Source organism: Telmatherina bonti, assembly GCF_933228915.1.
Source record: "Telmatherina bonti genome assembly, chromosome: 3".
Classification (NCBI taxonomy): Eukaryota; Metazoa; Chordata; class Actinopteri; order Atheriniformes; family Telmatherinidae; genus Telmatherina; species Telmatherina bonti.
In genome coordinates, this window is record NC_136621.1 from 25,628,275 (window position 1) to 25,652,880 (window position 24,606).

General features: G+C 38.1%; 3 protein-coding genes across 4 annotated transcripts; 2 read left to right on the top strand and 1 right to left on the bottom strand.

Moving 5' to 3' along the window:
• Positions 1–2,014: 2,014 nt before the first annotated feature.
• eif3ba (eukaryotic translation initiation factor 3, subunit Ba) lies at positions 2,015–9,245 on the bottom strand. The gene is made up of 19 exons (XM_079264396.1): positions 9,049–9,245; positions 7,365–7,557; positions 7,118–7,237; positions 6,971–7,028; positions 6,755–6,883; positions 6,484–6,641; positions 5,961–6,092; positions 5,800–5,866; positions 5,650–5,696; positions 5,348–5,558; positions 5,193–5,265; positions 4,964–5,086; positions 4,790–4,868; positions 4,453–4,591; positions 4,219–4,344; positions 3,911–3,988; positions 3,545–3,653; positions 3,356–3,468; positions 2,015–2,549 (listed from the first exon to the last, which is right to left on the bottom strand). The coding sequence occupies exons 1-18, from the start codon at positions 9,146–9,148 to the stop codon at positions 3,368–3,370; spliced, it is 2,043 nt and encodes a 680-aa protein (XP_079120522.1). The 5' UTR covers positions 9,149–9,245; the 3' UTR covers positions 2,015–2,549; positions 3,356–3,367.
• Positions 9,246–9,578: 333 nt separating this feature from the next.
• On the top strand, positions 9,579–18,144 carry brat1 (BRCA1-associated ATM activator 1). Of its 2 annotated transcripts, none has more exons than XM_079238325.1 (12): positions 9,579–9,833; positions 10,217–10,365; positions 10,472–10,619; positions 11,011–11,425; positions 12,990–13,112; positions 13,231–13,322; positions 13,405–13,505; positions 13,582–13,768; positions 14,988–15,061; positions 15,987–16,071; positions 16,170–16,456; positions 16,566–18,144. In XM_079238325.1, exons 1-12 carry the CDS (start codon positions 9,707–9,709, stop codon positions 17,484–17,486), a joined length of 2,709 nt encoding a protein of 902 aa, XP_079094451.1. In that variant the 5' UTR covers positions 9,579–9,706; the 3' UTR covers positions 17,487–18,144. The 2 variants fall into 2 exon arrangements, with proteins under 2 accessions (XP_079094451.1, XP_079094452.1); XM_079238326.1 differs by having other exon boundaries at positions 14,991–15,061.
• Positions 18,145–19,468: 1,324 nt separating this feature from the next.
• On the top strand, positions 19,469–22,974 carry LOC306773600 (GRB2-related adapter protein-like; the record flags this gene model as incomplete). Its single annotated transcript, XM_079263464.1, has 5 exons — positions 19,469–19,546; positions 19,637–19,734; positions 20,233–20,352; positions 22,371–22,686; positions 22,795–22,974. The coding sequence occupies 5 exons, from the start codon at positions 19,469–19,471 to the stop codon at positions 22,972–22,974; spliced, it is 792 nt and encodes a 263-aa protein (XP_079119590.1).
• Positions 22,975–24,606: the final 1,632 nt, after the last annotated feature.

The following is a 24,606-nucleotide window of genomic DNA, read 5'->3' on the forward strand; positions in this document are numbered from 1 at the left end:
GTAAATATAGGCTGCATTATTCAGAGCTTTTCTACACTTGTACGTTCTGGCCCATAAGAGGGTTACAGGTCATGCAGTACATTAGAACCTACTATCTATAACACACATTACACAGGTTCACTGTCAAATAGAATACATTACACTGGGAGGAAGTTGTTTAAGGGTAATGGAAAGTGAATCGCAAGTCAGTCATGTTCTGTTATTGTTTTTTAAATTGCATTTTATGTTTTCATGTTATAAAAATAATAAAATTAAAAATATACATTAATAAATAACGTTTTTGCTTGTCTTCATTTTATTAGAAAATATTCATGCCAGAGGAAATTTAACGTTTTCCTCCGGCATAAAAATCAATTCATGGGTTTGTTTCTAGTGTTTATACCTTGCAGTTTTCTCAGACTGAAGAGAATAAATTAGATAAAATTTGAAATTGCCAGTCACGTAAACTCCCTTTTTAAACTTATTGTATATTCTGACGGAAAAAGAGGTATAAACTGACAGTAATTATAAAATGGAGGAGTTATAAATTAACTAATCTATCAATAGACCGTGATTATGACTATTTTTATTAGTGGTGCAAATTATCATTAGTGGTACAAATTCAACCAAAGAAAAGGCTTCCAACGTAGTTGTCCTTTATCCCCATACACACTAAAAATGGATAAAAATCAGAAACAGAAATAATTTTTGTACATTTACGAATTACCACCATGTGATATGTCAAAATTATTATAGTATTTGTTTTATATATTAGAAGGTGGACATCAGGTAATAGATTGTGCACAACAGGGTTTTGAGCCAAGTTTTTACCATGTAATGACGCAAAATATCTCAGAAACTGTATGTATCTCATAGGGGTAAGAAGCATTTCCATCTTCACAACTCTTAAGAGATTTTTAAGAAATGTTTGGTCTGAAAGCTCCATTTGTTTCTGTCTTTTCTGCATTTTATCTTTTGAGTTTTCAGTTTGTTTTGTGTGGTCTTCATATCAGTTTGCTTTATTTTCTGTTTTAGTTCAACTGAGAAGCTTCTTTTCAAGGTTGAGCATGCTTCTTTGGTTGAAAAGATTCTTCCAAAATGCATCTTTGCATTCAAGGAAATAGTCCTTTGCAATATGAAAATAGTACTCTGAAAAAGCATGTCACAGCAAAAGTTCCACCATCAAATTTGCCCGACACACACACATTCATTGATAACGAATCCAGTGTCTTGAGTATTTGGTTGCATGTTTATATCATAATTTGCTGTCTTGCAATGATGAAAATGCCAAACATCTGTTATTTTTCCTGTTCTGGTTTGTAGTATCCACAGTTTTGCTGGGATCCATCAATCTTTGGTATTTTGGAAAGCCTTTTAGGAACTTCTGCATATTTTGGTCAAGCTCCCTGTGGAGTTGTACGCATATGTACTAAAAATGGTGCCGTTTCGCAATGATAGAGAATCCTTAAAAAATTCCTGGACTCAGATAATAAGATTAAAAAAGAAAAAGCCCTGTTCATCCTCAATGTCGGTTTGCTGTGGAACTTGCACAAAAAATAAACAATTAACTGAAATACATGCATGTTTCAATGAAACCCCTAAGGGTGTATGTTAACATCTAACCTGAAATATCCATTGCTTTTTTATCAGTGCATAAATGTTATTCAAAATTTATGTGGCGCAGTCAAAAACTATTAAGATACAATAAAACATGTCAGTGTCACTAATTAAACACTCCATTGGATCACAGGTGAATTCAAAACTGCAGAAATGGTTCCAGTAGACTAAAAATTTCCATTATTATCACCCGAGTGCCTAATGCATTAGAAGCTATAAAACAATGGTCAAAACTGATAAATTTACCATACAAACCCAAATAGTTGAGTTTAGAGTACTTCTGTTTGAAAATTATAAAAATGGCTGAGATGGTTCAGTTTACATCAGCTTGCTGAGATACTGTCATAAGTACAACAATCCATATAAAAGGTGTGAAATGTCAACACTACAATGTAAAAAGAGAGAGCCAGTTCGTAACTGTTTCTGAATGTTTATTTAAAGTTATCCCCACTGAGCACACCCTCCCTGTGTGAAAGCAGAGTCTGAAGGGAGGAGGATACAGGCCACTAAAATACCACATCAGCACATTAATTGACAAGGCTATGTGTTTAGTCTGAACACCTCCTTCCTGCACTGTTATGGCACTCTGTGCTGCCCTGTAGTAACACACTAGCATGACGTGGCGGGATCTGAAACAACCCCAAGAGGAAGAATGTCCAACAATATGGGGCAGAAAGTTGATTACTCCCAACCAATGACTAGAAAAAAGGAGGCAGTATTAATGAATATCAAGTTCCACAGAGAAGAAAACAGGGTAGATTATGACGAAAGACAAAGAGAAAATATGTGATGCAAAATATCTTCTCTTGTCCCTCAATGTAGCGTGCTTCGATGACACCACTGAAGATGAAAATTGAGGCCCAAGATGAACCCAAAATTCACAGTGTGGTCGTCGTCGTCCTCCAATCAATGACACCGTCCCTCTCTCCTCCTTCCACACAAAAATGGATGGACTGCAAGAAAAAACAACCGCTTAAAAAACTGAACATTTGAGTATTTTTGGTGATAGCTGTTTGAGCCTGTGACTGAGTTTATTTAAAAGCTGTCACAATAAAACCAATTTCATATTGGGCCTACGCTGCCTGGCACAACAAAAATCAAGTTACACCATACTAGTTTGTCAGAGTACCTCATAGCAAAGCTGATTCACTGCTACAACATTCATTTCCAACCAATTTTTCCAAAATATCTTGTGCTGTTGATGGAAATTCAGGCCACTGTGTAAAGTCTTCTCTGTAACGACTAATCCATGTGTGGGAAAAAAATCCCAGGCTCCCTAAACTCCTCCTGAGACACTCTGACAGAAGTGTACTCAGGCATTATCATTCTGGAATATAACTATGCCATCAGGAAGAAAAAAAATCTTTTGATGGAAAACCCCGGTCATGCAGAATATTCAGGTCAGCTGAACTCATGCTATGGGCACGCAACATCGCTGAACCTAGACCTGACCAACTGCAGCTATCCCAGGTTTTAACACCGCTCCTTCAGGCTTGTATAGTATTAAACATGCGTGCATCACTTCTTCTTTCATTGACCTGATACACACACTGCTCTGCAACAGGATCAATCTGATAACAACAGCCAAGACATTTTGCATTACTATCTAGTTACATTTTTATGCTCCCAAACTAACTTTTTTTCTTTATAAGTGTTCCTGATGTGTGTTTTTTTTGGGCTGTTTAGTCTCAATACTTTCAACTCTCTTCAGTGTTTATCTCTAATGCTCATCATCTGCACCATGTGTGGCAAGTGTTACCTGTGTAGGGGACTACAGATCTCCAAGGGGAATGATTTCTTCGTTGATAAAAAACTCAATGGTCTCCTCCTCCCAGTCATCCACGTTGCTGTCCAGCTCATCAGTGTCGACTCCTGCAAGATATGAGGAAGTGTAAATGTATGTATGCGTGGAAAGTCAAGTTAAACATACTGCAGAATGATGTCACACCTCCTCTGAGCTCAAGGCGAATGCTCTTCTGTTCCTGATAGATTTGCTGTGCTGTCTCACGATAGCGATGGTACTCTTCCATCATGGCCCTGCGCTTGTCCACCAGTTCCTACACACACACACACACACACACACGCACACACACACTCAGCTTCATAGCACCCGTTTGCGTGACTTCCCTAATAAATCCTCCAGGCTGTTAAAATAGTCTAAAAAATTTCAAAACACACACACTTGTATATGAAAATAGATTTGCCTGCACATTGCATATTTGCTAATTATTTGTTCATCTGGTTTTGTTTTGGTGGAGATTTTAAATAAGATGGCACACCGTCCGGGGAAAAATGTTGAAGCAAATGGACAAACCTTTGATGCCTTCGACTGGCTCAGGCGATCCTTCTGCTCAAAGATCTTTGAGTATTTCTTAAGATCCTTTTTGATCATCTGCAAGAAAACAGATGAACCTAGTAAACAATTTGTTTTATAAATCAAGAAAAAGAAACTAAATCAAGAGAAAGGTGATCCATCATAGTTGCGTTGCATAAATACAGAGTATGTTGACTGTACAGTCTCGGATCGTAGTATGAATAAAAGTGCACAGTGTAGCACCTCAGATGTGTTTATTATCTGACTCCACAGTCAGATAATAAGCACAGTATACAGGAAAACTGCACCTTGATCTGATCTAAACTGAGCAGAGTGGGAGGCCTGGGTCTCCAGAGCAGCTGACAGAAGCGGTCCTTGTTGTTTTTCTGAAGGAGACGGCCTTGGAACGTCCACAGCCAGTATGCATTGTCCACCTAAACAAACACCGTGAAGAAAAGGGTGTCACCAACTTAGGGCAGTGGGAACGTCTATATATCTTCCAATGGAGTGTGGCAACAACAAATCAAATGTTATGTATGTACCTTGTGGCTCCACCAGGAGACAGATGTAACGACATATCGACCGGTTGGGTCCCACTCTACATCAGATGCCATGTAGTGCTCTGCTATGTTCATCATAGTGCAGTCTGATGTGTCCACAAAAGCAAGTGCCCCATTCATACTGCACACACATAAAAATATATACATTACATGCACATATAAAGACATTAATCAACACTGATCACAGAAATACAACAAGCCTCAGACTAGCATTAGAATCAGGAGCTTAGCTCTCATATGAGGTGTCAGAAAATGTATTAAGTTTATCATCAGCGGCTTCTTGTGTCTTCTTTTTCTCTTTCACACAGATAAAACTGACCTTCTGAGTCCAGCCAGCACCATAAACTGCCCCTGAGGGCTCCAGAAGATGCTGTTGGCCTGCTGCTTGTCAAACATCTCTGCAAAAGATAGACACACTCAGTGGAAGTTCACAGGACATGTAGTAAAAGGCCAAATTTTGTCAGAGGTCTGTGTGGCTGTCTGATCTACTCACTTATAAGCTCAATCTTGCCGTTGTTCTTGACATGATAGAAGGAGGCATTAATTCTTGGAGACTCTCCGTGGAGAACAGCAAACTTGCTGCCATTGGGTTCCCATGCAAATGCTATGATGCTTTCTGAAAAGGCACCATAAAAAAGAAGAGCATTGGATTACTCATGTGGCAAATAATTACAAAGTGTGTGCACATACATACATTTTGTATGAATGTAATCGGTTCTTACCCTTCATCTCCACTACATCAACAGGAACCTGCTTTTCTCGCATTCTGAAGATTTCAAAGTTGGTAACAACCCCCTGTAAAAGAAACAACAAATATTTGTTTCTTTTCATCTTCACTTGTTAAACATATCTTAGTTTCCCCCCTCGCTATAAGCACCTGTGTCCCTTTGGGAGTCCTGTCAACTTTCACACAGAGATAATCTCCGTTTCTCTGCCAGTGGAGTTTGCAGTCAACAACATTGAAGAGATTCCGCACACGGATCTCCTGACGGGAAGGCATCTGCATCAGAGTCACCCTCGCTGGGATGTCTTTGTCCTCTGGTACCCAGAAAGCTATGATGTTGTCACCAGGAGACCATGAGAAATCCCTGTTGATGCACAAATGCTCAGATTATTAACATGTCATTATAAAATACCATCAGAATTTGAAGTGTTACAAAGAAAAACAAGAATTCTTACTTGATCCCACTAATTTTGAGACTCTTCTTGTCCAACAAGCCCATTGACTGAAAATAGTAAAAACAAGCCTTTTAGATCACTTCTGAATAGTGTATGTATGTGTGTATGTATGTATATATTACATATACACATCCTTTTTATTAGACTTACAGGAGTTTCATAAATGCTCAGCGTGTCTTGAGTCATCCTCGCAAAGAACTTCCCATCGTGACTCCATCTGAGAGAACATATGTACGATTACAACACATTCAAACACTGCAAGAGAAGCAAATAGAAGCATGAAGCAGTTTAGACATATCTATTGTCCTGACTTGAAAATCGGCCAGTGTGCGGAGCTCTCGCAGTGGAAACCTCTCTTCTTCTGTCCAGTCAGAATGTCCCATATGATGATAGCCTGAGGGTCCTCCTTGGTATCCATCAAAGGACTGAAGGTCACAACATACCTGACAAGCATCAAAAGCACACGTGACTTAATGTTCATCTTCAAAATCATTCCTTTGTACATGAAGAACTTGGCACTGTCAGAAGGCTATGGTTAAAAAAAATATAATAATAATAATAATAATGTATATCATTTTCTGCCATCCTTTTTTAAAAATGATTTTAAAAAATATCAGACTTATGTATTGGGAAATTCAACAAGCACATTCTGATTAAAAGGTACAAGCAAACAACATTCCTCAACTAAAATTTTGAATCTCACATCCTGGGTAAACTCCAGACATTAAGAGGAGTACATTAAGTTAACTTCTGTGAAAATATCTGAACTAATGGCATCAATTTCTAATCCCAAACAAGTGAGTTAAGAGTGGATAGATGCAATGTGTTAATTACCTCTCACATGGCGAAAAGTCTATGAGGGACACGCCCTGATGGCTGAACCTCTGAATCTGTTTGAACTTCTCACCGCCCCACAATGCAATGCCACGCTGGTGAAAGGTAGCCAGGTAGGTGCCTTTAGGAGACCAGCGAACATACGTCTCTGTCCAGCGCTGGAGCCACACAAAAAAATATTAATATTTGTCAAAACAAAATGTCCTTATTAATCATTTTTGTCTTCACACAATATGTTCAGCTTTTTACACATACTGTTTGTGTAACTTACTGCTCTTTCCTCAGCTACGATTGGTTCTTTCACATCATTTGAGAAAATGGCAGTCCTCTCTCCAGCTTCATAGATCACACTGTACTGGTCACGGCAGTCTGGATCCTCGATCCAGTGACGCATATTGCCCTGTGCAGAGAGAGAGTTACTCTCATAATCATTGTATTAACCATGTAATACATTTAATTTTGCCTGAGAGTAACAAATAACACGCACAAAGTCTTTAAAAGGCTGCTTCTCTGGCGTTTCCCACTCATCACTGATGTTCATGTACCTGAATCAAAATAAGCACAAAATATTAATTCAATGTATCCCACTTCTCTATATGTTCTACAGATGCTTTAGTTCATATTGCCAACTTACTTGTCAAAATCAGTGAAAAGGTTGACCCTGAATGTATGTTGTTTGTCAAGTTTGTATCCATCCGCATTCTTCACTGCCTCAAGTGCTTGAGTGGGAGCAGCGTATTCCAAGAAGATATATCTGCAGATAAACACACAAAATAAGTCAATGCAAATTATATGTACATAATCTGCTTCAAATCTTGGAAAGCAGTAAAAATGCATGGCAAACTAAAGGAGGAAATACATCTCAGGAAGTTAGGTCTTACCCTTTGGTCATGCCATCAGCATCTGGATAAAACTCTGTTGTGATCTTGCCGAACTTGGAGAAAATCTTGTGTATGACATTCTTGAGTTTTTCCAAACGCTCTGGGCCAACCTGAGGCACATTGTCCACCACAACCATTGAGTCTATGCCATCAGCCTCCTGGGGTTTCTCCCTCAAGACGTCACCCAGAAACTCTGAAAAAGTGAAGGAAAACAAGAGAATGACAATTGCGATAAAACTGCAGTTTTATATGATCATCTTCTGCTGATCCAAATTTTTTTAAACATGGTATCCAGTAGGAGTGGGAAAATCGAATTAAAAAAAAAAAAAAAAAAAAATCAAATATTGGACTTTTTTGCTTCATAATTTTAAAATAGATTTTTTTTTTTTTTGCTGGAAATTTTTTTTTTTTTTGTTGCATTTGTTAAAAATAATCCATAAAATTTTTGTCATTTTCATTTATTTATTGATAATTTTAACTTGTCTTCTTGGGCATTATAGCAGCAGAATGATGATCTGTCTACTGCGTTGTTTTTCCCTAATCGAAAAATAACAAGCAAAAAAAAGTTTTTAATCTGCAAAAATCAGCAACATCAAAGAATTGTGAGAATCACAATTTAAATCGAATCGGCACCCAAAAAATCTGAATCAAAACAAAAGCATACATCATTACAGCCCTTGTATCCAGGCAACTGTCTACTTAATTCACAAGCTTACTAGCCTCATTTAAGATTTAAATGGGTAGCTCCACGTTTTACATCTTTGAATAAGGACAAGTATGTATGCATATATATGTATGTGAATAAACACATATTCTCTCCAAATATATACATATACTTGATGGTACCCTCAAAAAGTTGACATCATCAATAGCCAAATGGCCTGGCCCAGTAAATTTGATCATTTTTGGCCTGGATATGAGTATCAACATCACATACAAAAAAATTCCATGTTAAATATTTCTGTATTATAAAGTGTCAAAGTTACTGGGTTGTAATAAATGTGTTAAACTATGATCCATTCTGTACATTGTAATTCTTGCAACGCTTAAACGCCCATCTTACTTGAAAAACTTAATAATCTGGTCAAATGAATTGTTGGGTGGATTGTGCTAAAACATTATCCACTGTCCATTTCTGAAAACCAAACAATACAGTAGATGAAAATCATCGATAAGGAATTTGAGCATTTTTATCTGCATTAAACTGACGACTTGATGCTAACATTGCTCAGAGCTAATTTATGCCCATATGGTTAAAATAACTTGCACATAAAAGACTTGCAGTTTGGGGATTTACATGATCAATTTAGGTAGACAGTCAGTAAGATGAGAAGTGGTCTTACTTTGTCTTCCTTAACAATATGTGGTTTCATTTATCCAACTAACACTGACAAGGCCACGCTGACTGTCTATGGGATCTGGGTGAGGCTGTAGCTGGAGTTTAACAGCACTTAAACCAACGTTATAACATCATGTTGGATGAAAGGCAATGATGGTGACGTTGTTTTATATTTGCTGGACACGTTTTAATATCAAGGTACATTTAAAGTTAATAGTATCAGCATATCTATATTAGCATAGCGACAACTTAGCTATCTGCATATAGCATCTGATAACCACCAAGACTCTTGGCTAATGGTTAGCAACAGGCCAGAAAGCCGGCGTCTTTCCTGCCGCCTCTCACCCTCGTCATCGACGTCATCTTCGAAGTCCTCCGGGTCGCTGAAGGAAGGCTCTTCCTCCTCATACTCTGGGTCGTCCACCATATCCACCGTACCTTGCATTTAATGGGACTTCAGGACAAAATTTCGTCTACAAGGGAGCAAAATACCCATACAACGTGACGCTAACGACGCTCCGCCGGTGCGGCACCATGTGCGAAAATGGTTGAAGAGACGGAAACTTACTACCGGAAGGTGCTTACAGGCGCGTGTTCAGGCTGCGGAGAAAAAATAGAGCTGTATAACATATAGACCGACAGTACATTGCAGTCTTGACAAGATTTAGCTCATCCGGTGGTTTAGAAATCAGTGTACAACGCAGGTTCTTTTGAAGGACTCGCATATGATACGCTAAATAAAGGGAAGCCACGCACTGATATATCCTGAATAACAATTTCCCGCGAGATATACTAAAATCCCACCGAGTGAAATGAAAAGTCAGGAACATTTTTTGTTTAATTTCAGCGAGCTAGCTTTTTTCATTTCACTTTATAGGGCGAAATTTAGATGTTAGCTAAATTCTTGCCTGGGAGTTTGTAGACGAGTGGTAACTGTTCGCGGTAAAGTAGCCTGTAGAACCCTCTCTGGGGTTTATGCAGACATACAAGTTAGGTTAGTACCATGGAAAGTGAGTGTGTGTCAGTGTTACCCCGCGTCTGTGAGGCGCTTACCGCCCCAGGGAGATCCCTGCCCGATGACACTAGCCTGGAGAAACTGCTGGATTGGTTCACATCGCTCACTGAGGCTGGTTAGTATTAAACCTCATCCTTTTCCAGCCCTATTTATATTTTTCTCAGTTTAAGAAGTGTTCCTTTTCCATCAGGTGGCTTAGAGACATTTCTGTAATAGAAGTAGTATTATGAATACAAACTGGGCACAGATGGTAAATGCTCTTGGGCCTCTTGTTATTGGGGCGCTTGTTAAATTGCTTATTTAATTTTTTTTGCCTAAAATGTTAGAAATAATGAAATTGCACTGAATAAAAATCCAAAATAGAAAATGTCTGATTTGTAAATCCAACTCCTCAAATCACAAAGATACACAGACTAGATTTATTTTTGTTTTGTTTTGTGTGTTATTCCAATTCTGGATGTATTTTTCATCTGAATCACTTTCCTCCATCTGTTAAAGGGGTATCTCTGCTGGAGGCCTGTCCATGTCTGCTTGAATTCATATCCACTGTAGGTTACAACTCATCTCCGGACCCCAGCATCCTCTCTTTCACTCTGAAACTTACTGGTTTAATAGCTGCCAATGAGGACAGCTTCCAGGTTCTTCAGGTAGGGCTGATGACTTCTGGAGTTTTTCTTCGTATGCAAAACAGTCTAAAACCAAGTGTCACTGACTGCCTCCTGCTTTTGTAATGATGTCCCCATTATCTTGTAGGAGAAGCCGGTGTTAGACCTGGTCTTTAATGTTCAGCACTGGCAGGGAGCAGGGCTTTGGGAGGATCCATCTGTACGGATTGGCTGGACCTGGGGTTTAAGAACAATGCTGCAGCATTCAAAAGCTTTGAGCTACTTTGTGGAAGCAGGTGACACATTAAGGGTGTAATCTCAACAGTTCCACCTTTTTGTATTTTAAGCTTAAAAAATGTCATACAATGTACAAGAAAATGAAAAGATGAAAAGAACAATATATTGTGTAAACATCACTCCTATTTAGCATCTTAAACAGAAGCTAGTTTATTATTCCATATATATTTTGACAGATTGATTTAGTTATACCACTGCAACACATCATCTAGGAAATTAGAGCATCATTTCTGACACCATTTAATAGAACATCAAATGGAGACAGGCAATGTCAAGTAATATTTAGTGCATAGGTAGCGGTTTGTTGATATTTTTGAATGACCTTTGTTAATTTAAATTCCGGTATATTTTCATACTTTTTTTTTTTTAATCTTTTTTTTTTTTTTCCAGATTTCATTGAACCACTCCTACAACTTCAGACAGACACAAGTCTATTTGTTGCATCAGCTGCCAATCAAACGCTCGCTCACATGCTGATATCCTGTCAGACTGTCTCATCTGAAAACCGAAGGATGGTCACAGACCAGGAACACCCGACTTCCACTGTGGAAACAGACAAAGACAGCTGTGCTTTTGTCACGACAATCTCAGAGTACCTCAAAAAGTTGCTGGTTCCCAAAGAAAATTCAGAGCTTCGTCAGAGTCAGCAGGTCCTTAAACTGTTGGCCCTCCTCCTCGCCCAGGTCAGTTCTGCTCTGCGGGAGAAGCTTCTGCTGACAGTCGCAGAGTCTCTGGAGGAACTCGTGGCAACAGAATACAGTCAGCTTACACTTCCTCTGATGGATGTAATTCTGGCTGCGCACAGGTAGACCTCTCTCTAATGAGTGTATCTCACTGTGTTCTTCGGGTGATTTGATTTGTCAACAGTACTGATACAAAAACAAAAGTGTAAATGAGATACACATACCTTCAGGACTCTTTCAAAGAATTTTTTAAAAAATCTGTCGGTCCCTTTTTGGTAAAGTGTAGGAAGTCATGACCCAAATTTCTTACATTACTACAGTAGAGCCATCTAAAAGGAAACAACAAAAAGAACCAAACCAGGGAGACTGCTATGTAATCTTAATTAAAAAAAAAAAAAGAAAAAAAAGAAAAAGTATATACTTTTGTAAAAGTAATTAATGTTATTAAATAGTTTTTATACCAGTCAGCCCCATCGTTGAGTCTCAACCAGAAAGCGACTTATTAAACCATTTCCTGAAATTTAAAACCAGAATTTAATAAGCCCCACTTTAACTTGAAAAGAAAAAAAACCCAGCTGTGTTAACATCAAAGACTGCTAAGTTTCTGCCAGATGTCACGATGCAGTGTCACGTCTTTGCAGTGAACAAAACCAGAGCTTTAAGATGCAGCAGTTCACTGGAATATTTTACTCTACTCAGCCCAGTGATTTAACTTCTACACAGCCATGAAGGTTGTGTGTATATTCTTTTTCAAATTATCATTAGTGCCCTGGATTAGTTTAATAAAGACTGCATCTCCTCTAAAGCCATATCTGAGTGTGCTTTGGTTGGAGCTATCTAAACAGATTTTGCCGAATGCCACCATGGTACAACCTGCTGGTTAAAATGCAGTCAGTTAAAGTTGTTGTCCATCAGTTCATAAGGCATTTGGTTTAATATCTGACTTAAAAAGTCCATATGTCAAAGTCCCCTCAAAAGATACTGTAGTCATGACTTGGATAGCCATTACCCAGATATCATCAGGTTACACCACAAGCATCATGTCTGACACCTTAGTCTTACATTAAGTGATTTTTTTTTCAGAACATCTCAGTGCAGATTTTTGCACATTTTGTATAAACTGAAAAAAGTTGATAAGTATTTAAAAGCATGTAACTATCTCTCCCTTTTTTCTTTATGATAATGTTAGAAATCTAACAGCAAACTGATAGCAAACACAAAGTAAAAGAGGGGAGCTAATAAAATACAGGGCCCTTGCCTTAAGGAATGTGTAAAATGATAATAAATTATATGAAAAAATGTATTTTAATGGAAAAAAAAACTGACTCTTATTTATTCATTTTATGTATACAAACTTATAAAATAAGCTTTATCTATTTTCCTATGCTGTTTCTCAGTTCCAGTTGTTTCTAGTCCTACAGACTAACTTTACAGAGATTTTATTTAAATTGGCACAAAGTGTGTATGGCAGCAGTGTACGTGCAAAAGGTTTGTAAAGTGTTTTCCAGTGTATATGATGGCTTTTTTATTTGTACCAAATTTAAATGAACATACGCTGTGGATTTGAGACAGCAGTAAGTTAACACAGCTGCTGGTACATAAAACTACGAAGAAAGAAGAATTAAAATCTAATCAGGTCAACTTTTAATAAATTGATCCAGTTTAATGTTATTCTTGTTTCAGCAGCTGTGACAGTGATAAATGTGTCCCAGACCAGCGTATTACCCATCTTCTGTCATTCATGTTGAACAAAAGGAAACCTGCCGACCTCATTCATGCTGCGGCTGCTTTTCTCCACAGCGGCTATAAGTGAGTGTCTGTTCACAGCTCAGCTTCACATTCTATACAGCATCGCTGGTTCACCTTCACCCTCAGAAAGGGGAGGGCAAAATCACCCATGGGTGCTGACTTGTCTTTTTTTGTCCAGAGACCCTGTCCATACAGCCCAGTCTGCCAGAATTCTGCTGCTACCCCTCCACATTGTTACTGGCTTCCATTTACTTGACACAAACATTATAGGTAACACACACATATTTAAAAGTGAGAAGTATGTTAATTGGCATTCATTTGAAGACATAAATATTTTTTGCTCCCACTTTAGATGAACATAGGGTTTCAATGACGGATCAGCTCTTGAATAAAACCTCCTGTATCACCATGATTTGTGTCAGTCTAACAAACATACTGCAGATTGCACAGATGGTGAGTATAAGTAGAATGTCAGCTTTATTTATTATGTATCAAAAAATTCTCACACAGTTCTGTCTTCCCCATTCAGGCTCCTGCCTTCCTTCCCTGTCCGCTGGGTTTAATTGTCTCTGCAGTTTTATCATTATTAAGGCTGTGCAATGGGAACTTTTCCCCCTCATCTGCTGGTTGTATGAAAATTTCCAGAAATGTCACTCGCAGTGGTAAAGTTCTGAAATGTGCTCTCGAGGCTCTCTCAGCACTCGGCAACAGTTCAGGTTAGTTTCTTCCAAACAGAATTAAACATTGTCCTGTCATCTCTAACCATGCTTTCTGTTTGCTGGTGGATAATCTTTTGACATGTTTGTGGCAACAGATTTTAATCCAGTTAACTGAATAATGAAATATAATATGTGCAGGAACTTCAGGGTGAGCTTGGCACCAAAAGAAAGAAGATGTATGTTTGGTTGATTTGATTCTCCCCTAATGTTTATGTTTTCTTCCTTGTTTTGAAAGTCTGATTAATAACCTTTACAACAAAGTAAAACTTTCTAAGTGTAGAAAGTTAACTTTTCTATACTTCTATTATTGTGCTTTCATAGAATGAGCAATACAGCTAAATGTGTGGGTAGTGCCCAAAAATGTGCCAGAATCCTCTGTAATAGTCTCTCTTAATGTATTCACTCTTGCTTTGGAATTCAAGTGCTGCCTGGAGTGTCCCAGTCAGGCAGACAGTCAGACAGATATATGTCTGGCACCAAATTGATGTGTCGGAATGAGATTCTGGAGCAAGTGGTGATCCCATAACTCCTGAATCTGAAATAGCCTGTCACTATAGCATGTAGCTTGCTGTACATGCTATAGTGACCAAGACAATCACAGTGGTTGACCTTCAACAGCTCCTGGTTGAGGGATGGGTTGCCAGGAGGATGTGCCATGCTTTTGTGACGGCATGAAGATCTTCCACAAAATGATTAATTTGACCGTGTCAGGGATATCAGTAAAATTTAAATTTGGCCATCATGTGTCGGTTGTTCCCTAATTACTGTGGGACAATGAAATCATCCAATCCACCAAGCAACTTCCAAAAAAAGTGAATACCAACAGGGGAATATTGCACATTTTAGGGATCACTGCCAACAAATTGAGCTCTTTTGTTCATTCCACAAACGTGCAATCCCTACAAGTTATACCCTGTTTTAAAGATGACTAATCGGGCTTTCCAACAATGTACAATAAACCACCATTTAGTTTCATTAAAGCAGAGAAAAAAGCAATAAAATACTAATTTCTTTTTTTTTTGTACTCAGTTTAGTTTGTAAAATTCAAACTTTTTAAATAAAAAAACATTCATTAGGGTGTCATAAAGATATAGGTTATGTGGTATTAAAGGTAAAAATGCTACACAATAAACCACTATGTATGTGCAAAAGCTAAATAAATGCTAAACGATCATTATAGCATAATCAGTAAATGTCATTTTTGTTTTTTCGACAGAAGTACGAGTTATGTTGGTTGAAGTGTTCACACTTCTAATAAACTACTTGGACAATCCCGACTGTGAACCCACTGTAAGTTTTTTTGTGGAATTGTTTATGCATGATCACAATATTAGTGTCTGATATTTTAGTGCTAATAAACAATTGATTCCATTTTATGTAACTTCAACACTACTCGCATCTGGTTATAAAGTCACTTAAGTCCCACTGAGGCACAGGAGTGAAGCCTAATAAATAAAATAATAATTTGTTCAAAAATGACATAGCACTTTTAATCATACATAAGATCTACAAAAATTTGTTTTTGCACTTTTAAGAAGATATTAATCATCTTGTCCGAAACAAAATATTAAAATTAGGTAAATAAAACGTTAGATTAACAGTAAAACATGACTTATAACATTTTATAGTTTAATTATTAAATGCGAAGTGAATGAAGAAGCGGTGTCTGAAAAATGCTGATTCAGCAGCTTGTATAAATAACTTTAATATCAATAGCTTCAGATAATTTCTGTATGATGTAATCATGTGAAAGGCCTATTTACCTAATTTTTTTTATTTTTATGCAATGCTGCTTCAGTTATTGGGGTTTACAGACATGAATATACTGTTTGCACACCTCTTTTAAGGTCCCGCTTCAACATTTGCATCACATTGAATTCTGGACTCTGACTTGAGCATTGAAACACTTACATTTGTTTCTTTTTTCTGTATCTGTTCTGTTGTAGATTTCCTGCAAATATCTTTAATATTTTTACTTTGTGAATAATCATTTGCAATGTATAAGCTACGCTTTCCACTTTGTATGACTTGCTTCTAGAGGAGTAGATCTGTTTATTAACACTAAACTGGGATAGAGACGTTTGAAGACGAAATGGTGTTTCCTTATGATTTCTAAAAGGTTTAGATAATGTTTAACAATGTCCTTTACAAAATATTTAATCTGATTTTCTTTAATGAATAAAAGAGCTGAATTTGTGTTTTTTTTTTTTTTTAGGTGCTACAGAAGTCATACCAGGTCTTGGTAAAGTGGCTAAGTGTTTGCACAGACCTGTCTTCCATAACAGACCAACTCAGAAAAGGTAAAGCCAACCAGCAGCCTCTTTAGTGCAGTTCAGAGATAAACTTCTTTGTGATGGGTCCCTACAGACATGAATTATTTTGCACACGTCCCTTTTAGATCTAATTCAGGTGGTCAGGAAACGTGCATGTGACACCCGTTGGGAAGTGAGAGACTCAACTGTGGAGTTTCTGGGCCACCTCGCAGGGGTGCGTGCCTGCCAGACGTCAGCTGGGGAGGTGTGCAATGTGTCAGAGGATCTGCTGGGGGGCTGCTGTTTCTCTACTCCTCTTCTTAAAGATGCACTGCGAGATTCAGAGAGTTATGTGAGAGCCAGCGCTGTCTCTTCACTGGCTCAAACACTGGCACGCAGCTGGCAACAGGGGGCAGCACTTACGCAAGAGCAGGTGGGCAGAAATAATTTCACGTTCAGATGCTAATAAATTTAAATTTACAGAGAAAAATAACATGTTTTCATATGCTATTCAGTGGATAACTTGATCTTTGTCCTTTCAGACTGAAATAGTGACTCAGCTACTTGAAATTCTCTCCCAGGACACTGAAGGATTTGCTAGGAGGGCTGTGGTACAGTACTTCACCACCTGGTTCTTCTCATGTTCCTCACCTACCTACATCAGTTCTCTCCTCATGCAGTCTGTGTGCTCTGTCCTCTCACTTGGCAGCACTGATTTGGACTGGGAGGTCAAAGTTCACACACTGAAGCTGGCTGGACTTCTCTTAGATCACGCCTTTTCAGGTTACCCTACTTACACAAAAGTATTAGAGACTCATCCCACCAAACTGTCCCCTTATGTTTTGATGTCTAGCCAAACCTGTGCACTTGACACACACACTGAGACCCACACAGAGCATGTGGAGTCAGATTTGGTCAGTGTGTTAAACACTTTGGTGGAGTGGGGGGTCATCTCAGTATTGTTGAGCAGTTTGTTTGACTGTGATAGACCAGTTGCTCTGAAGGCCTGTCAACTGCTGATAAGACTCAGAGACACTGTTTGTCCACTGTCGCCAAGTGCCCAGGATGCAACTGTTGCCCTGGCAACAGACACCAAAGTATCCTGTGAACTGTCTGGAGGGGGTTGGGCACAAGAGATAAGGAACATCCTGAGAGAGAAGAATCAGTCTCAGAAAGAAATGAGCAAACAGAGATCGTTAGATGGAGCAGATATGTTGGATTTTGAAGGTTGTGGTGAAGCTGGGATGGAACATGTCATGGCTGAGAGTCACACTGTGTGTGTCAGTGTTTGTGAGGTATTGAGGTCTCTGGATTTAGATGAGAAGCTGGCCATCCTGACTCAAAGCAGCGATCACATTCACAACTCTCCTTTATCTCTGCTGCAGGATATACTCACTGCAAGCACCACCCACACTCACCCAAACTTGCAACCAGACCAGGAGGTTATAGTGGACTGCTACTGATGTACAGACTGTCTTTGATAGGAGTTGCACTGGTGTGTATTCATGCCTGTATGCTGTTTCTGTAAAGTTGGGAACACAAGAGATTTCTGAAAGGTTTTAGATTAATTCAAAAATTAAAATAAAACATTTATAGCAAAATCTTTTGGATCTTACATGTTTCTTGGTGTTACCACTGTGTATCAGGCTTGTTATGTTTTGTTTTTTTTCCCCAATATGCATGTTCAAATTTGGTTTTAAGAAGTTCAGAGTTTATGTCAGCACCTTTAGCTCCATAACAACAGTGACATTACAGAGCACATCTTGTCATGGTATATGATGCCTTTACTGTCTGCCAGAAAGGTTAATTTATCTGTTATAGGGATATGATGGATTATAAACTCATATAGACATAAATCCCAAGACACAGTGATCTTTGCAAAGCATTTTATTTGTGACCAGTGTTTTTCACTTCACTTGTCAGTGTTGATATTTTCTTGTATTATATTGCATTTATTAGAGAACAATGGCTATAGTTTTACCATAAGAGCCAGAAACCATGTATAGTTTTATCAAAACTGGTCATTCAAAATGTTATTCAGTTATTCATCATCATTACTTCATCATGTCAGTTCGTTGTCATTGATCCCACATCCAAACACATAAGGTGTGCGAATATTTGACAGCCAAAAATAATCTTTACACACCATGCCCAGATTCCAATGGAGCATATTTTCTTCTAACATATACATGTTTTCAGATTAAATGCACAATTTACCAAAAAAAAAAAAATCTTATCAAACATTGTACCAATATTGACCCATTATGAGGACACTGAATGGCAAACACTGCTTTACCAAAACCATGAAAACAAGATTATGCTGGATTTTCATTGTATAAATAAATAGTAAATATATTATTTAACCTCTGTCATTTTTCATCACTAATAAACTGCTCAACTTCTTCCTCTTTATCAGTGGAATCACTCACATTTTTTAATTGTCATAATTTATCTTCAATGATGTAGTTGGAAACATGCATTTATTAATGACCATTAGCTAATTATTAAACCTCTTTTAATAGTGGGGCTTTAAATATATGCATTTTCCTTGGTTTTCATGTGATCTTCCCTGAGATGTTAATGCAATGGCAATGTTTTGCCACATTGAATTTATATCTGTTTACACCAGCCAGATTAAGGGTGTGGCTTGACCCATTTATTCCACCCCTCTACTCCATAGAGTCTGTGTAACTGTGTATTTGCTCATATTTTAACCATGTGTGCTTCTACTCTACAGCCTGAGTTATAGCGATGCTGGGTGATTTAAGTTGGATAGAGATAAAGAGGGAATTTAACACTGCATCATGAATACCCTAGAAATCTGAGCAGTGCGCTTAATGAAAATTTATCAGACCTATAAAGTCACAAGCAAAATGCAAGCGTTGTGTTTCATCAATTTTTGAGTCAGTTGTGAAAAATGATTATCAATTACATATCCTGTTCCAGATAAAATATTTCCTTTTATATATACTTGTCCAAACCTTCCCTTTTTTATTCAAATTTGAAGAAAAAAAAAACCGCAAGGGCTCAGGTTAGCTGGAACATTTTGTGTAACTCCTGTTATAATAAAGTCTCACGCCACTGTTTCAGGTTCTTTTTATTCAAAGCATCCAATGTTACTAATTCCCCTTTTTGAAGGTGTTTTATTAAATCTCCAGAGTCTAGAATGGATAGATGGCAGTGGCAAAGATTGAAAGGGCAGCCAGCATCTCCACGTGTCCACACAATTTCTAACTCAGTCACATGGATGAATAGAGGGAAACACGCGCAGAGCACTCTCCTCATTAACTTATGAGCAGCAGCATGTCGACAACCACACATACGCATGTACGCACACACACTGATTATCTTATCCTGTCATCTCTCTGCTGTGCTCCACTCAGCTGTATTGTCTCTTTACTCATGAAGTGAAACTGTTGTGGAAGCTCTCAACTCTCTGTCCGGCATGGAGGCTGTGGCCCTTTTCTCTTTTGCAGCATCCGAGGCAGACGAGGTCAGTTTTCAGAAAGGAGACATAATTAAGGTGAGTAATTATTTCTTTGGAAATTATTAATTTAAAGTAGTTTTCTGCATCTTTATGTAGAGTAAATGTGAATGTGGATGTGTATTGTAGGTGACAGAAATGGAAGAGGATTCTTGCTGGTTCATAGCAGAGATCCAAGGGAAGCGTGGCTACATTCCTGAGAACTACATTTCCCTCCTCCCTCATCCGTAAACAAATTATTTGTCTTCAAGTGTTATGCTCTAAAAGAAAAGCAAACAGGGTTAGGATTTTAAAAAGAGAAAACCTGCTTGTCATAAAAATTAAATTGATATGTTTGAAATGCTCTGTCATTTCTTAAGTCAGTTGTTTATGACTCTCTTAGCGTTTTAAGCAGAACCGTTTATTTTTCCCCATCCAGATTATGTGACAGAAATTTTAAGAAGCCTAAAAAGCTGATTGTATTCAGTATTTTAAGATTAAAACCTAACTTTAAAGAGGAGAAAGTTGCAAAACAAAACTACAATCAAGTGTTTCTTTATCATCATGCAGCTTTCTGTGGGTCCAAGCCCCTCTGTTGGGAATCAGTTTACATAACTGAGTTGATATTTAATTATAAACATGCCTTTGTTAATGGGATTGTAATGAAGCATCAGTGTACTTTAATTCTTCAAATGTCAGATCAAAAGCTGGGTGTCGTTGTCAAGTTCTTCTGCGTTTTGTCTTAGCTGGTTTGCAGGAGCAGTTTCAAGACTTGAGGCTGAACAGCGTCTGCGCTGGCAGGAAACTGGAATGTTCCTGGTGAGGGAGAGCGAATCAGCCCCTGGAGAGTTTTCTCTTTCTGTTAGGTCAGTGAATGCAATGCGTATGTCACACATCAGCTTCCTTCAGAGACAATAAGGCATAGTTGAAGCAGAATCTTTAAATCTGCTGTAGAATTTGTTCGTAACACTAGCGTAACACTACTATAAGTATTTACTTCTTGTTTTAATAATTTGCCAGTATATTTAACAGTACAATCCTGAATACTTCTTAAAACATAGTAACAGTATTTTCTCTCTTTTTTTTATTTTTTTATTGTCAGTCAGATGTTTTTCATATCTCTGAGAGAGAGCATCCACGTGTGTGAATTCATGTCAGGGCCAGCAGAGAGGAAAGTCTGATCGTTTTAATACGCTCTACAAAAACTGGTTGCACTAAAAATACCACACAGTGTATAGAGAGTATGTGTGAGCAAGAGGAGGAGCTGTTATTTCAGCCAGCAAAGTGATGTGGGACATATTTAATCACTAAGTGTGGATTAAATGTGTTCAATAATCGGAGCATTGTGTAACACCAGGCACTCTTTAATTAGACACAGGTACATTATGCAACTGACACATGATGCAAACAAGTATGCAGACACTGCACACATATTAATGTTTGAAGGCACAACATCTGTCTGGTTTCAAGAGCTGGGAAGTACTTGATTGAAAGTATAGTCTTACATAAAGTGATCAGCAGAGGGTGATGATGTTCTAGAGGAATTAATATGACTTCTGAACACAGCAGTGACCCATTAAATTAAATTCCATGAAACACTGTCTCTCATTTATATTTTCAGTGACAAAGGTGGGTTGCTTCATAATCCATTTTAAAAACTCTGTGAAAGGCAAAATAAAAAATAATTAAGATTAATAATACTTTTGGCCACGAAGGAAAGTTTTATTGTTGTAGTACAGATTGGTAAAAAAAAAAAAAAAACCCCACTTAATCTATCTGTTGAAAAACTGTTGAAAAGTTTAAGTTTAGTAGAAATTTGGATAAATGTTTTTGGATAGTTGATCTACGAATCAATAAATTAATATAGACTGATGTATTATTACATCTGTAGTACACAAATAAACTTTCATAGTACGGTGGGGATGGAAATTCACTGCAAGCAGCTTAATGTCTGGGCAGCACAGATGTTTATTTTTCAGTAACATTGCAGTTTTTACCCTTCTTCTAAGCCTAACCTCCCATACACAACAAAGACACATAGTCCCAGCTTGAAGTGTATACATGAAAAGCCTGTTAACAAACTATGATAGAGCTTTTATCATACAATACTATCTGCTGTTTCTGTCTGCCCATAAAGCCTGACAGACAGCCATAGATAGAAATTATAATAGTGGAGGACTGTGGATACCTGGGTATTAACTTGTACGGTAGACAAAACTAGAAATGCACCACAAAAGCTGTCAACAGGAAAGGATGGAGCAAACATTAGCTCTTGATGAAGCTTAGGTCATTCAATGTTTGTAGCAAGATGATGCATATTTACCTCAAGTATAATAGAGAGTCATCTGCTTGCGGCCATCTGTTTAGTGTCAGCAGCATCAGAACCAGGCTGTATGCTGGGGATAGCTTAATACCTGGATCTGCTTGTGCAAGTAAGGATGGAAGAGCTACTCAACAAAATAAAACACACCACTTAGTCTGTTAAACACAGTGATCAGATAATGTATGTTCAGTCAGAGGCTTCTGCAGCTACACTGAAAATATTGGTACAGAAGATCATTCCGGCCCAGTAAAATAAATCTATACAATTATTCTTTTTTAATAATGACCAATGACTGATAGCACTGCTGATTATACTGCAAAAATAATTTTCCTTTTTTTTCCAGATTTTAGAAAAAAACTTTTATTTAATTTCAATATAATGACGTATGTCTAGGTCTGAAGTCTAATTTCCCACCCTGACAGCAATATTTGCAAGATGAGTAAGGGAGATCTTGAAAACAAAGAGGAATTGACATGTAGTTCTCAAAGTGCAATGGGGTACAGTTACCTGCCTTTCTTTGCTTGACTTTCTCTAATTCTCTTTCCATCTCCTCTTTTTAAGCTATGGGGACAGAGTGGAGCATTTCCGAGTCCTGGAGGGAGGTGGTCAGTACTCCATTTGGGATAAGTCATTTTGCTCTTTAAACCGCTTGGTGGATTTTTACAGAACGCACAGCATTGCTGTGGAGAAGGTAGTCTGCCTCCGAGATCTTCCCCCATCCCCTCATCTGAAGTCACATCCTGGACGTAATCCATATCCCAACCCCTATAAAAGCAAAGTTCAGGAGTCAATCCCTTCAGCCCGACTCCATTCTCACCTGTCCCACCCAGACCGAGAGACCTCGCCAAGTTTACTGAAACCAGTTTCAGTTTTGGAGGTATGACAAGTCATAAAGACTCATTTGTCATCATAACCAACTTCTACCTCTGCTAATATTCAATTTTTTTTTGGTCTGACATTACGGTTTGGCTCTGTCTGTGTCTAGAAACCTCGTCTGGCTCATGCCCTCTGTGACTACACTCCCCCTCAAACCGCCAGCCTTCACTTTCTACGTGGTGACATCATCGACTTGCTCGACTGTTCAAGCTCCATGACCTGGCGAGGTCGCTGTCGAGGCCGAGTTGGCATCTTCCCAGCAGAATACGTCCAACCACTGTACCAGTGACACCATATTAGATCTTCAGCACCGTGGCTCTGTCACTGAAATTTCAAAGTAAAACTGGAGTGATTTACTTTACTCATCCTGAAATCTAACAGTGACTTTCATTTTTGTTTTGAGACCTTTTCCAACTCGCTTTTTATGTAATAAATGTACTTGAAATTGCTTAATATATATGCACACAAGATACATTAGGAAAGTGACAGATAAAGGCAATTAGATGCAAATGTGACTGCATATTCTTAATTTGGGGACCAGTAAAACCATGTCAACTGTCACAGATGTGACTTTTTCCTCGTCATCATCATATAAACTACCAGTAAATGTTAAACTTCTTTAATGGCTTTATCTTTCTTGTTCAAATCATGCACATCCTCAAGTTCTGTATGTTTTGAGTGTGCTAGTGTGGTCCTGTTGAAATCCTCCAGTAATGGGTGCAGAATATCACATATGAGGAGTTACAGCAACTTGAAGACAATTTCCTACACAAGTTTGAGTATAAAAATATAATAGGGCAGCACAGTAGTGTGGGTTCTCTCCTGGTACTCTGGCTTCCTGTCACCCAAAAGACATGTGTGTTAGGTTAATTGATCACTTATCACATGTAAGTCGCTTTGGATAAGTGTCTGCACGAGAAAAAAGAACAGAAAATATATTTTCTGCTTCAGCAAATCGTGTCTAAGGGGGCCATATTGTCACTTTGTGCAGCCCAAGTGAGTTTTATTTATTACAAATGTAATTAATTTTTTTTTAGTTCTGATTACTGTAAACTGCTGGAAAAATACTTTAACACAGTTGCATGGAATGTTACTATTAAATCAACATCACACTATCTGGATTTTTTTTTTGAGCATGAAATGCTCTTACACTCCTGAGATCAGACCAAAATGAGCTAACCACACCTTTGCGGTGATGTTGTTACTCGAGAATGCAAAACTGATGGATAAGGATTGTAATGACTTAAATTTATTCAGATCTGATCTTTTTTTGTTGCCTACAGTGTTTTAATAACTGTCACCTAAACACTTAAAAAAAAACTGTAATGCTGCTCTATAGACCAAGTATTGCATCATGCATGCCTTGTTACAACCTTGTTGCAGAAAAGATGAGTATTTCAGAACGTATTCAATTCAGCATTATTTCTATTGCACACAATTTAATTTCAAGGTACTTGAGTCATACATCATGAATTCAAGCCAATTCACTATGTTCCAATTAAAACAAATTGACATTCATTTATAACATCATACAAGCCAATTTATTTAAAATAATTGTCCCGATAAAGAAACCAATGGATTGCATCAAAACTTAAATTTAACCTCCATCCTAATAATTTACAGAGCAACTGGTGACAGTGGAAGTGAGGAAAACCTCCAACAGAACCAAGCTTAGGGAGGCGGCCATCTGCCCTGCCAGTGAGCAGATACCCTGCTGGGATAATAAGCTGGCCATAGACAAAAGTTCAGGCCACAAAACACGGAAGCTCACGCTGCTCACCATGCATGGAGGATTCCACCCTAAATCCACTGGCTAGTGGCTCGATTCTAAACACAAAGATAAAGGCTGCATACCAGTGAGTGATAGAGCCACCATCCAAGAATAAACATCCAAACTCAAAGAATTAATCAGGAATATAGC